This window comes from Rhinolophus sinicus, linkage group LG10 (genome assembly GCF_036562045.2).
Source record: "Rhinolophus sinicus isolate RSC01 linkage group LG10, ASM3656204v1, whole genome shotgun sequence".
Lineage (NCBI taxonomy): Eukaryota > Metazoa > Chordata > Mammalia > Chiroptera > Rhinolophidae > Rhinolophus > Rhinolophus sinicus.
Window position 1 is genome coordinate 31,377,590 of NC_133759.1, and position 13,647 is coordinate 31,391,236.

Sequence of the window (13,647 nt, forward strand, 5' to 3'; positions counted from 1 at the left end):
TATTTTAGAGATGAGGAAACAGGACCCCAGAAAGGTGGAGTGATATTTCTGACAATCACATGGCTGGAATGTTGAATTTCATCCAGGGCAGGATCAGGACCAGGGGTACTGGGAAAGCTGCTCTTTTTTTCCTTTTTCCTTGGATTGCTTTAATTCCCTCCTTAATAGGTAATAGAATGAACCAAATAATCCACGATTCCTACCTGCTCAAGCCTGTAATTATCTACTTCTACATGGATATGAATTAGCAGACATTGGTTGTTTTATTGTTCATATCAACAATGTTAACCAAACATGTTTCAAATGGTAGCCCTAAACAAAAAACAAATTTCAATGCAGCCACATTTCAATCAAGCCTGACTATGTGAATTATGCCAAATATAGAACCAAAACTTTTGGTTATAAGATGGACAAGTTCTGGGGATCTAATGTACAGCATGGTGACCATAGTTACCAGTATTGCACTGTACATCTGAAATTTGCTAAGAGAGTAGATCTCAAGTGCTCTCACCACATACACAATCAAAGGTAACGATGTGAAGTATTGGCTTTGTCAATCAGCTTGACTGTGGTGATCGTCTCACGATGCACGTTACATGTTGTACATGAAAGCTGCTCCTTTTCTTGGCTTATTCTCACTTATAGTCTGTATCTTTAGCTCCATTTATATGATATACATAAGCAGAAACACATGTATATCAATTTGCACACGCATACATATTTTAATGCGATGATGATATTATTAATCATTTTATTTTCTCAGTAGGAGACTAGATAGGGTTTCAAAGAGTGGAAATTGTGTAGATTTTGGCATCACATTAAGTTCTGTTCAAATCTTTGTCCATTTTCTTGAGCAAGGTATTTCATTTCTCTGACATTTTTCCTGATCTTAACATAACGTAACAGCACCTATTTTGTTTTCAGCTTTTTATAGGGATTTGAAATAATGAATGTTGAAAAAGTGGCTATCAGAGCTTTGCACCTGGGAGACTGTCAATGGAAGTTGTTGTGATAATATTTCATTATTTTATTGCTATTCCCATTCACCCTTTCCAGTTATTTTATAGAAGGCCAGTTAATTTTTACCTCTTTGAGTTTTTGACTCGCAGCCTTTAGCATGAAGATTCATCCCAGAAGGAAGAAACATGCAAATTCTTAGACACTAAGGGGTCTGAGAGCAACTTTCAGGCCAGTACTTGCTAAGGATCTGTTTGTTCTATAAAATAGAAAACTGGAACATTCTCTTATGTTCCTTGTTTATGTTAAACTGTTTAAATAAACCAAGCAGGTCGGTTGAGTTTTACAGTCTTGAAACCCTAGTGGGTGTCAGTAGACTCTTTTTGCAAGTGAATTTAGCAGTAACATGTGGCCTCCTGGCTTACTAGCTCTCAGAGAGTCCTCATAACTTCCAACTGATGTGTGTTGGGTCTACAGTTACAGATAAGCTCTTTTCTGTCCTCCAAAGCCATTGCTTAGAGTGCTGGGGCCGTCACCGCTCAGAGGTGGTTGTTTATGGATGAGAAACACTCTTAAGCTAGAGATCATTGTGACATTGATTAGTGTCCGTCTGTCTTAGTCTAGTCAGGCCACTGCAGCAACATAGCCATAGACTGGATGGCTTATAAACAAAATAAATCTCTTTCTCACAGTTCTGGAGGCTGGAGGTCTGAGGTCAAGGCACCGGCAGATTCGGTGTCTGGTATAGGCCCGATTCCTGGTGCATAGATGGCCATTTTCTTGCTGTGTCACCTCTCATGGCGGAAGGGGTGAGGGAGCTCTCTGGGGTCTCTTGTATAAGGCCACTGATCCCATTCTTGAGGGCTCCACCCTCATGATCTAATCACCTCTCAAAGGGCCCACGTCCTAATAGTATCACACTGTGTGTGTGTGGGGGGGTTAGAATTTCAATATGTCCATTTTGGGGCACACAGACATTCAGTCTGTAACGCCATCAGGGTTGTCTTCAGTGGCCCGCTTTGCTGAAATTGCTGCTAATTGAGGGAATTGGGCATTATCTTTGGAGAGGTGGGTTCCACCAGGGTCCTCTGGTTTTCCTGGGCAGCTCCATCCTGGAGTAGGTAGGCCGCCCTGAATTTATGCTGTGCCAGTTCTATGGGTCTAGACTTGATTCAGTTATGAAAGACTATAAATAATATGTCTGATGTTTTTATACAGCTAACCTGATCTGTTCATGATTTTTATAAGTACCAAAATTAAAGTCATTTTATTTGTTCCATTTGCTTTCTTTGTTTAAATTAGGAAATATTTTAACCTTTTAACAAAAAATTTAACAAGTAAGGCCACTTATTTTTACTTAAAATTGCTAATGTAAAAATTGAAAAGCAAAACTAATTTCATTTAAAAGAAGGGTACTAATGCACTAATATAAAGCAATTCATAAACCCAGTAGAACTTATGGCATTTGGGATATGGCTTTAACTGACATATGACTTCATATAAATATAAGTGTTCAAAAATAGGATCAGAATAACCTACTTCAAGTAGTTTTTAAAAACAAAACAACAAAAAAAACCCAGTGATTTATAGATGAAAGAGTTCTTTCACATCATTTCTTAAGATAAAAATGAGTTCTGACATTTTATTCTTATTCATGCACTTTTGCCTCAGCAAGAAGAACATTAACTCGAAACTAATTTGAAAAAAAATAACAACTAAACCCAGGAATGTTCATTTATGTTATCAGACATGATACAACATGGCACTCTTTAGTAACTATTTAGAAACTAGATTTTCTTATTTTGCTTTTAAGTGCATAACATGGCTTGACTTTTCCCCCACTTTTTATGCACTCCATTACAGTGAATTTCCAAAACTCTGAGGAAATATCTTCAAGTTCAACATTTATTGGTGTCTCCTAAATAATGTCACAGGCTTTAAAAATATGTCATTATAAAATGATTCTTATTCAATCCTGACTTTCCCGATACATATTTTGCCTTTGGAGTTTTTTTAAACTATTGGACAAAGTATTTCCATTGATGGGTACAATATTAAGTATATGGCCCATTTGTATTATTATCAAGCAGGGTTTTCTTAAAGTGTGGTCCATGGACCACCTGGTCCAGAGCTACTTAGCATGCTTGTTAAAACAAGACAGATTCCTTGGTCCTCTCTAGATTTATTGAATCAGAGTCTTTGTTGATATGGCCCAGGAATATACATTTTAAACAAGCAACTTGGATGACTCTTATGCATGCTAACATTTGAGGTCTTCTGTAAGGATGTATTAGAAACTTTTTTAAGAAGAGATGTAAAGTGTGAAGGAACAGCATTGTAAGATGTCAACCAAGTAAATTAATAAAGGGTAGCTTTTTCAGTTTAAAATGAACAAGTAGGGCAGAACAGTTTTTCGAGCTCCTCTAGCCCTAAAATCCGTCCCTTGTAAATGCTCTGAACATTGCAGTTTCATTGTATTCAGCTTTCTGAGAAGGCTCTACTTTGTCCTTTAAACTGGTTGCAAGTGCTTCTGTTAATGACTCAAAAAAAACCATAAATTAATTTTTTTTAAATCGTTTTTAATGGCAATCAAATATAGAGCTTAGATACTGTATTTGAGTTGTTTTTCATTTCTTCAAGGTCTTGGCATTTCAAAGTCAATCTGATATTGGCTAACTGGGGTGAGGTAGGGAAGAGAAGATACCATTCATTAATCCATCCAGTAGTACATTTTGGGTTACAAATTTTCAAAACCTTAGAAGTTAACATCAAGGCTTAGAAGCTAACATCAAAGTAAACACAAAACAAACAGTTTTTCTTGGCGATAAACATGAAAAATGGAAATTGTAAGGGAGTAACTTGAAGATGAGATCCAGCTCTCTGATTAATTTAATCTTTTGGCATTCTAGTTCTTAATACCAGGAACTAATGCATTCCTTCTTTTTATGGTTCTACCCAGAGAGCAAGAGGGAGTTTGTATATCTCCTTTTGACATGGTTCTTTGAGCTACCATTAAAGAAGGCCCTATTTATTTTTCAATAGTCTATATATTATTTATTTAGTCACAAGAAATTGTGCAGACATTTAATATCAATGCAGGAAACAGACAAGCAACTTCTACTTGCTACTTTAGAAGAGAGCATAAGCAGGTGATTGTCAGACTAACAATAAATGTCACCCAGGGTGTGTGCTCTGCATATGCAAAGACCATTTTTATAAGGACAACTGTACTTATGTGTCACCTTCCTAAAGTAAGAAATATTAGGTTGAAGCAGACAGCTTCATTGATATTTCTTTAAGGCAAGGTTTTTTTTTTTTCTTTTTTCTTTTTATTCCTTCCCTCCCTCTCTCCCTTCCTCCTTCCTTCCCTCCCTCCTTCCTTCCTCCTTCCTTCCCTCCTTCCCTTCCTTCCTTTCTTCCTTCCTTCCTTCCTTCCTTCCTTCCTTCCTTCCTTCCTTCCCTCCCTCCCTCCCTCCCTCCTTCCCGTCACTCCTCCTCTGTTCAGGAAGGAGAGGACAACATGTAGATTATTATCTTTCTGCCACTGGAGATGTTTTATTGCATTCAGAGAGTCTAATGTGCTATTGAAAGTAGATCTTGTTTTTTGTTTAAAATTTTTGTTCTTTTTCTGTGGGGGAGAAAGTTTTGTTAGAATCCCCTTGGATAGAAAAGGAAAACTGGGAATGGAAAATATATATATTTATAACTCACCTTTCATCTGAAGGGCTTTTGTGTCTACTTCACAGGATGTTATAATCTAATATCAAAAAATGCTTAGTGCAACTTATAGAAACATTATGATTCCCTTTGATTGTTGCATTGCCTATCAAAGCTTCTCCTCTGCATCTAATGTGCCGACTCTGTCAGGAATAGTCTGTGAGTAGCTTAATGTCTGGCTCTTGTGCTCCTATGTTCCTTACGGATGTGGCACTTGCGTCTCCTCTCCCCACGGGGCCTGTGTCGGCATCCCCCAAAGAGCAAACATAGGTGTATTTACCTCATTTTCTTCAGAGGAACTCTTCTCAAGTTGTCTCTAAAGTCTCAGTGTTTTAAGGTAAAAGGGATGAGATATAGGGGTTCTCTAGGAGAATTTAACATTGTTTGTTTTCATTTCTATGGTAGTTGAAATACATTTACTTGTATATAAGCATAATTGGGAGGAGTCTTATATTTTACTCCGCCAGGCAATTTTAGTTGTCTTTCGTTTATGATCATGATTCATTTTTGGCACCAACTATTATTCTTTAACCTATTACCAGTGAGTGGTAGGACAGAGATTGACTAAATGTTTAAGTGATGTATTGGGACCTCACATGAATCAACAGTCCACATTCCTGAAAGTTTTGCTGTAGCTAAATAAAGGAAAGCACGTGTTTGTCTGAAAAGAACTGTACTCCAGCAGCCAGTACTGTATGCACAATGGAAGCACCAATTTCATTTCACTGAAACATTATTACTTGATATTAAGTTAATATCACTAATTTGAATTTTATTGGCTTTATATTTTTAATTTGTATATATGTAAGTGTTCTGCAGTTATATACAACTCTAAGCATAAGCAAAGTTATTCCTAGTTTTAGGTGGGTGCATATAAATATGTAATATAACAAAATGTAATAAAAATACATTTGTAGGTAATATTTAGCTAACATAATTTAAAAAACCCTTTTATAATAGATTTGTCCTTGAGTGGTGTGAAAGATAAACGCAGCAATACATTGCCTGAAGCGGTGAAAACAGAGTTTCTTCAGTCACTACTGACAGTGGGGGAAAAAGCTGAGTCCATTCTGCTATGTGCAGAGGTGACTGGATGGTGTAAAGATAGAATGGGGGAGGGGGAAACAGCGGGGGCTGAGCAGAGTCAGGGAAGTGAAAAAGCACAAAAAGCAGTAAGGGGGTTGGTCCATGTATGTCTGAGTTTGCTAATTGCTGCTTATCCAACCTCAGGCTGCTACTCTCCCAGGACACCCGGAGACAGGGGCACTATCTTGAGGTGGGCTGGAACAAACAGAAGGTTCTTCTGGCAGCCCTGAGTTTTCTAAGGCAGGGACTTTCAGGGGTACGAGGGTCTCCCTAGAGATGTGGCCTTGAGCTGTTAGAAATAGGTTAGTATTTGTTCAAGTCTTTATAGGACAAGGTTGAGGCCCAGTCGAGAAGAAGGCTCAGAGGAGCCTGGCTAGAGTTTGGTCAAGGAGAAAACCTTTGTCAGTGATAGTTACAGAGTGGCAGTATGTCCTCACTTTCTTATGATAAACAGTGACTGCTGTGTATTAACCATTGTTGAGAGAACTTGATTTTAAAATCTTAACTGAAAAACATATGAAGAATGATGCTGTTTTGTTTCAGGGCCGAGACCTGGACTACAGAATTCAGGAATATAAAGAAGCTGGAAAAACCTTTCTAGAAAGTCAAATAATAGAGTGGTTTATCCAGCTGTTGTTGGGAGTTGACTACATGCATGAAAGGTATGTTCATTTGCTACTGGGGGACAGAATTTCTTTTTAACAGTCATGTCTGAACTTAAAAAATGAATTTTGGGGGATAGAATGAGAAGGAAACAGGCCCAAACGGTAAGTGACTATAGCTAAACATCTATAATACGCTTTTGTGTGAGGAAACATTTTGAATGATTGTATCTAGAAGATTTACTTGAATAGCTTTTGGTTGTTGTTCTAGAAACCAAGTTGGCCTTTAATACAAAACAGAAGCTTGTATTAAGCACATTCCCCTATATCTGATCATCTCTCAGATCTCTTTAGCATGCTATGCATTTCTTATATGTTACAGCAAGCTTGAGCTATAAATACCCTAGGATGCTACAAATGAATTGCATGTTCGCCTTGAGTGTGTCAGTGCACATTTAGCTATGTGTTCACTTCCCAAGATGAGCTAAGAAGATATTCTTTGGCCTCAGAGAGATAAGTACTTAGACCCAAAGTCATTTTGGATGTGAAATAGCTGATAAAGAAGGTCAAAGTATGTTTTATGAGTTCAATTGTCTATATAATTTGTATTTACAATCTGGGCCTCAAAAATGTATTTTAAAACTTTTAATTATTTTTTATACAGGTCAAAAGTAAGACGTTTTAGATGTTAAATGTTTTATAGACCCATAAAATGGTATGAACACATTCGAAACGATGAACATATGTAAATAAAAGTAGATACTATGAGATGTCCATGTTAGCTTTCAATTTAGGAACATGTAGTAACATTCTTCTTAAACAAAAATGAAAATTTATAGGTACACCAAGGTCTGGCAATCCATGGAAGTCAGATAGCTTAAATGTGCCATTTGTAGTATCTGATTGCATAAAAATAATTGGATTATTCTGTGCTTTGCCATGTATCTTTTAAAACACATGCTCCATGATACAGGTAGCCACTGACTTATTGACAATAATCTGTATTGGCTTACTGACAACTCATAACAACCTTTTGATTGATGTAAAACTATCCTAAGAGATCATGATAAAAGAATATCAAATAATCTTTTAATAAACCCAAAGCTGTTGCATGTAGGACATCGGTATACATAGAGTTTATATTGCTATTTGTTTTATTTTATTTTTTACCATTCCGTGGCATATTTATTGGCTTATACATAAGGAAAACAACACATATAAAGATGCCAACTTTGGCATTCTGTGTGCAAAATAGGAAACTGAAATCTTATTCATTTAGGAATCCAAATATTTTTGATACATGTGGGTCTACTTACTACTAGTTAAAATAAGTGAATTTAAAATAATCCTTCAAAGAGAGGATTTAAATTTTTTTCCAAATCTTTCAACATTCCAAGAAAGTCATTAAATAAGGCTAAATGTTTAAATTTGTGTATCTGTGAATCTGAAATACCATCCTTTGTGATTCAGATAACAAATGATGATATTTCTTATTATGCTATTAAAACTAATTATTGTAATTTCAATTTTATATTTAAGTTTATTTATTCCTTTGTTAAATAGTGATACATTTTTTAAATGGCCTAACTTCAAAGAGCTGTTAGTAAAGTACCAGAGATAAAACTTGTACCTAAATAACTATAAACCATGTATCATGGTGGATATATAAGATTGTGATTCTCAACTATGTACTGTATTATGGCCTGGGTAAGTTGCTTAACCTCTCTGAGCCTTTGTTTCCTCATCTATAAAATAGGGATAATATGGGGATTCTTCCTTCCTTACTTACAAGGCTGTAGGGAATATGCATTGAGATTTTACACATTTAAAAAGTGTGCAAATAGTTAAGCCCTATATAAATGTTGTTGTTTTTTGGTTGTAATTCATTGTAGAAATGAGGACCACCAGAAGGGCTAAAAAAAGCTCTTGACAATAACAAGTGTTGTCAAGGATGTGGAGCTACAGAAAGCCTCTTACATTGCTGTTAGGGTGTAAATTGGTATAACCATTTAGGAAAAATGTTTGATAGTACCTCCAAAAGCTGAACATTCACATATCCTGTGACCCAGTAATTCTATTCCTCAGATGAGAAATGAGTATCTATGTCCAACAAAAGACATATACAAAAATATCCATAGAAGCCTTATTTGTAGCGATCAAAACACTAATAAATGTCTGTTTACAATAGAATGGTTCAATAAATTGCGGTATATTCATGCAATGTAATACTACTCTGCAGTAAAAAAAGAACACACAATTGGTATGCATGATGCGGAAGAATCTCAGAGACATGATGTTGGGTGAAAACCCAGATGAAAAAAAATTCAAACTATATGACTCCATTTATATTAGGTCAAAAACAAGCAAAGTTACTCTATGGTGAGTCAGAATAGGGATTAACTTTGGGAGTTTTAACTGGAAGGGACACAAAGAAATCTTCTGGGATGTTGGAAATGTTCTATATCTTCATCTGGGTGGTAAATTACAAAGATGATTATATATAAAACCATCTTTGTAATTTATATATATATATATATATATATATATATATAGATATAGATATAGATATAGATATAGATATAGATATATATATATATATTACATATATATATGTATATATGTATATATATATATGAGAGATATCTGAGAGAGAGAGAGAGAGAGAGAGAGAGAGAGAGAGAGAAGTAGAAGTGAGGCCCTAGATCTTGGGAAAACACTAAGACTTATCTGCTGTTTAGGTTCCTCCAGGATCTGAGCCTTGACTCAAAAACTTGGGTATAAGAACATTATCTAGGAGGTGATCTCAGGAAGCAGAAGCTATGAAATGGGGACAGAGTGGGATGGGGAAGTGAGAAAATCCACACGGGGCACATTTTGAGCTGGTCGCTGCTGTGGGTCGAAGGATGTTGAGAGGCAGCAATCTTCCATATGTTCTAGGTTTGGGGCTCCTCTTTTTGCTTTCTTGCAGAGCTTTTCTGAAAACTCTTACCCATATATGACTATTGTTTCCTGGCACTATTATGAATTTTCTCTTGTAAAGTTCCTCATGTTTCTGGGAATTTGGGGTGGAAAGGGGAGGAAGGTAGCTCCGTCTTGATCCAATCTCCAGAATAGTTTTTAAATGGAGAAATGCTGTATGTTATTCCTGACCATAAATATATAATCTTTTCACTTGTGTTCTTTTTCAATGTTTATTTTCTATAGATCTAAAATATGTTTCCTATAGTAAATAAACTATCTTAATTATCTGTTTTTAAAGCAATTTAAATCCAAGAGAATGATTTCATCGACATATGGCATAGACACCTGTAAAGAATAATGTAAAAAGCTAACAGTTCACTAAAGGCTACCTAGAGAATATGGCACTAAACTCATTCCTGCTGTTTGTGTTCTGAGGCTCATTACCATCTCTCCCAAGCATCCATAGGCTGGTCCAATATTTGACGGACTGTGGAACCTTGGACAAAGCTAGAACTGTACCCTCTCTGAAAGTGCAGTCCTGTAGCCTTTCTTCTCTTTGTTCCAATTAATTGTCTAGTTTTGAAACATCATCTCTCGATGCCACAGCAGAATAGAATTGGGCATACGGGAACTCCCTGGGAGCTGATAATGTCTTGTTCATCTTTTGTTTTTGCTCCCAGTGCTAACACAGAAACCACAAAACAAAACAAAACAAACAACTCCCCTCAAACTCATTTCTGTTGAATGGCATGTTCAATTAGTCTAGATTTTTTAAGATAACAGACAGAGCAGCCTCTGTACAGAGAGCCCATTTGCTGGTTACCCAAAGGCCTTGCTGATTTTCGTGCTTTCACAGTGGAATGGAGACCAGGGCAGGGGCGTTGCCGCCTCACCTAAAAGCCCACACATTTCCCCAGCCAGTATTGTGCAAATGGCTAAATATTCCCTGAAAGGTGGCATGAGGAATTTATTTTTAATGTTGTGAAGCTCCCAGGGAAAAGGCCTACTTGTGAATACAGGTCAGTAAGTATGTCAGGAAGTGGAGGGATGCTGCCCTAGGTTTGAAGATGCAAATGCAAAGGGAAGTTGTGATATCTGTGGTGTTACTGGAGATTCCTGCTTTTGTCTGGTTCCCACTTCTTAAGGATGTCCTGAGGTCACTTTCTTCAAGGAGACCCCACCCCCACGCCGGGTGTAGATGACTGCTACTGTGTTGTCAATAGTTATATTGGAGAGGACCTGACTACAACACAGAGGGCTCCTCATGGTCATGAGGGCCCACAGCACAGGTGAGGAAGCCAGACAGGTGCCCCTGAGTCTAGGAGAGAGAGGCTGCATGGCTGACTAGCAACAAAGCTGTCTGGGCCGTGCATCACCAAGGAGTCATTGCATGTGCCAGCACCTTCAGCAAGAAGCGTTCGCAATCCACCCTGAGACCCCCAGACGAAGGACTGATCTGTAGGGAAGGGAGTGATGTGTCAGAAACTATTCAGATAAGGGCTGACGGAGAGATGAAGGTTACACTGTCCGTAGCTGCTCCACAGTCCTACCTCAGGCTGGGAGGTGAGAAACACCTGCTCTCTCTGCTGCCACAGACTGTTCTTTACTCTGGTTGGTCCCGATGGCTGGAGGATGTAGAAAATGTCCTGCTCGAGGAGACAGAGGCAGGAGCTCTGCATGTATTTGACCACAACTGTCATCTAATCTTAATCAGGTCGCTTAATTCTCTTGGGCATAATGAAACTTAGCAATGAGAAGGACCTACCACCACTCCTGGTGCTATGGTGTGGAACGTATGAGGTAATAGATAGAGAGCTACTGTGAGCTTTTTAGAAGAGTGATTTTATATAAGTTGCCTATATTACCAGTCACCTTGTTATTTCTCGGATTTGATGTTCATATACTCCAAAGGAAAGGGTGTTAATCAAGTGTGTGATAAGAGTTTGTTGGTGGAACTATTTTTTGCTTACTCTAACCCCAAAGTCAATAAATTATACTTTTAAATTAGCTGCTCTGTTGCATAGAATTTATTATTCCATTACCATAGTGCCAGCCAATTATGTCTCATAACCTCTTTCTAACATTAACTTTTTTCTTAAAATCCAGTGCTGCTTTACTTATTTACATATTTATATATGTGAGGGCTGCTAATGTATTATTATCTGTAGCTCATCTTCTACTTGTCTAGTCTTCAGGTAAATTTCTCTTGAATGTATTACTTATTCCAAGTTCATAGTGGCCAGTCCCCTGGTCACCTCTCTAGCTCACTATTCCAAATTCTAAACCCTTAGACTCTGACTTCCTGGGTACTTGTAGCTGAAAGAGACCCAGTACCTGCTCCTTGAATCTATAATCAACAGCTGCAAGGACTAAGTGAATCAACCTAAGATGCTTTTAAGTGCAACTAACAGAAGCAGCTTAAACAATAAAAAAAAAAATTCACTGTCTCACCTAAAAAGAAGTATTCAAGAAGGATGGTTAACTCTGGTGGCTCAGTGGTACCCTTAGGGGTTCAGGTTCTTTCTATCTCTGTATTCCCATTCTCAGCATGGTTGGCTTTTGTAATCAAGCTTGTTCTTTCCTGGTTACCAGGATGACTGCAGCACTACCACATATCACGTCTTCATACAGCAGTAACCAAAGGCCAGACGAGCTAAAAGGGGCATATATCATCCTCTTCTGTTCGTCTTTTATAAGAGTGGGGGAGTATTTCCTGCAAGCTTCCAGCAGACTTCCCTTATGTCTCATTGATGTTAAAAACATTTCCAAAACTTAGAAAAGGTAAAAGAGATTACTGGGTATTCTTTCAGTGCAGTGCCAGACTTAACTTTCTATCATCTGTGCTATTTTATAACTCTGAAGAGGCAGAGCTTAACTTGAACATTTTTGTCTGTAAGAGATGCAAATAATTTCTTTTCAGTGGAACAGATACCCTGGGGATGTGGTGTACGGCCCTATTGGGCATGAATAACAATCATATCTTCCTATAAACACCCTAGTTTGTCAAACATTCTTTGACTCAGTTTTAACATCTTACTAGTTCCCTTGTTAATGAATGAGTTGAATAAAATCCTTGGCATGTGTTCATTTTATGTTTTCATGATATTTACCCTTTTGAAAATTATACTTTAACGTTGGCCAGAATTTTGTCCCACCACATATCTAAACCAGTCACCCCAAAAGGAAAAGAGAGTACCTCAGTTTATTTCCTGCACTTTCCTCCATATTCACATCCCAGTCCCCACACTGCCCTTACCAGCCAGGGCTGAGGAGGGCCCAGCCTCCCCAGGGCTCCTGGGGTTCTGACGGTGAGGGAGAAGAGTAGGGGCGTGGCCTCTGGGGAGGCACTAGCAGGCCTACCAGGTACCACCGGCCCTACCAGGGGCACTCCACGGGCGGGCATCGAGGCGGCCAGATTTTGTTTCACCCTCTGTAGTTAAATATAATTGTTTTCATTTTAACCAGTAAGTAGTCAACAACATACTCATGCACAGCCCTGCTGTAGACGTTGGAATATGAGAAGGCAGGAGAGAATATTGATGAAATGCAATTTTCTATTGTTCTTTTTTTTTAAATTATTAACAAATGAGCCCTCACTAAACGGTATTTATCTTTGTACCAAGGATACTTTTTGAAAATCAACATACACTATTGACATCTGCCATGAGTGAAACAGACATACGTGGGAATAGTGGTTTGTACAGCCAAACAGACCGGTTTGTACTCACAGCCTGTATGACCTGGGGCAAATTACTCAGCCTTTCTAGGTGTTGATATCTTCATCTGCAGATAGGGCATAAAAATAGTAGCATACTGCTTTAGATTTTAGCACCGGGGGTTGTTTGTCCTAAGATGAAGTGGCCCAGACTATGTTGTTCAGTTTTATTCTTTCCTCTTCACTCTTAAAAGCATGCTTATTCCTATCGAATTCTCTGACGCCTTAAAGAGGGTAAAGATTATTTGAATTAGAAGAAACTCCTGCCATCATCCCTAATTCTTCGCTTTATATACAATTCAGATTCCATTCCCTTTTTGAGTGTGTATCCATTTGTCTCCTATGGAGTGAAGTGGATGGACTCTGATTGGCTTTGCTTTGGCCCTGCTCTCAGTAATGATTTGCAGCTTTGCTCTGGAAGGCGGAGGTTTGACCATTGTCCTGACGTCATGAGGCCTGTATTATCACTAATTGTACTGGTTAAAAAAATTATTTTTATACCTCATATTTATTTATGGTGTTAACTAATAATAGTACGATTTTGTACATAAGTGTAATCATTTGTTGGGAGAGAAATTTCCGTATGACCTGGTAAAGATTGGTAACCAT

The 13,647-nt window shown here is 37.8% G+C and overlaps 1 protein-coding gene across 8 annotated transcripts in view; it reads left to right on the top strand.

Annotated features, from left to right (window-relative positions):
- The window catches only part of NEK11 (NIMA related kinase 11), a 192,279-nt gene that overhangs the window by 50,582 nt on the left and 128,050 nt on the right, over positions 1 to 13,647 (top strand). For all 8 annotated transcript variants that reach the window (XM_074312832.1, XM_019725963.2, XM_074312833.1 and 5 more), the window contains one exon: positions 6,304 to 6,422. In XM_074312832.1, the coding sequence (XP_074168933.1) occupies positions 6,304 to 6,422 (119 nt within the window). The remainder of the gene's footprint in view (positions 1 to 6,303; positions 6,423 to 13,647) is intronic.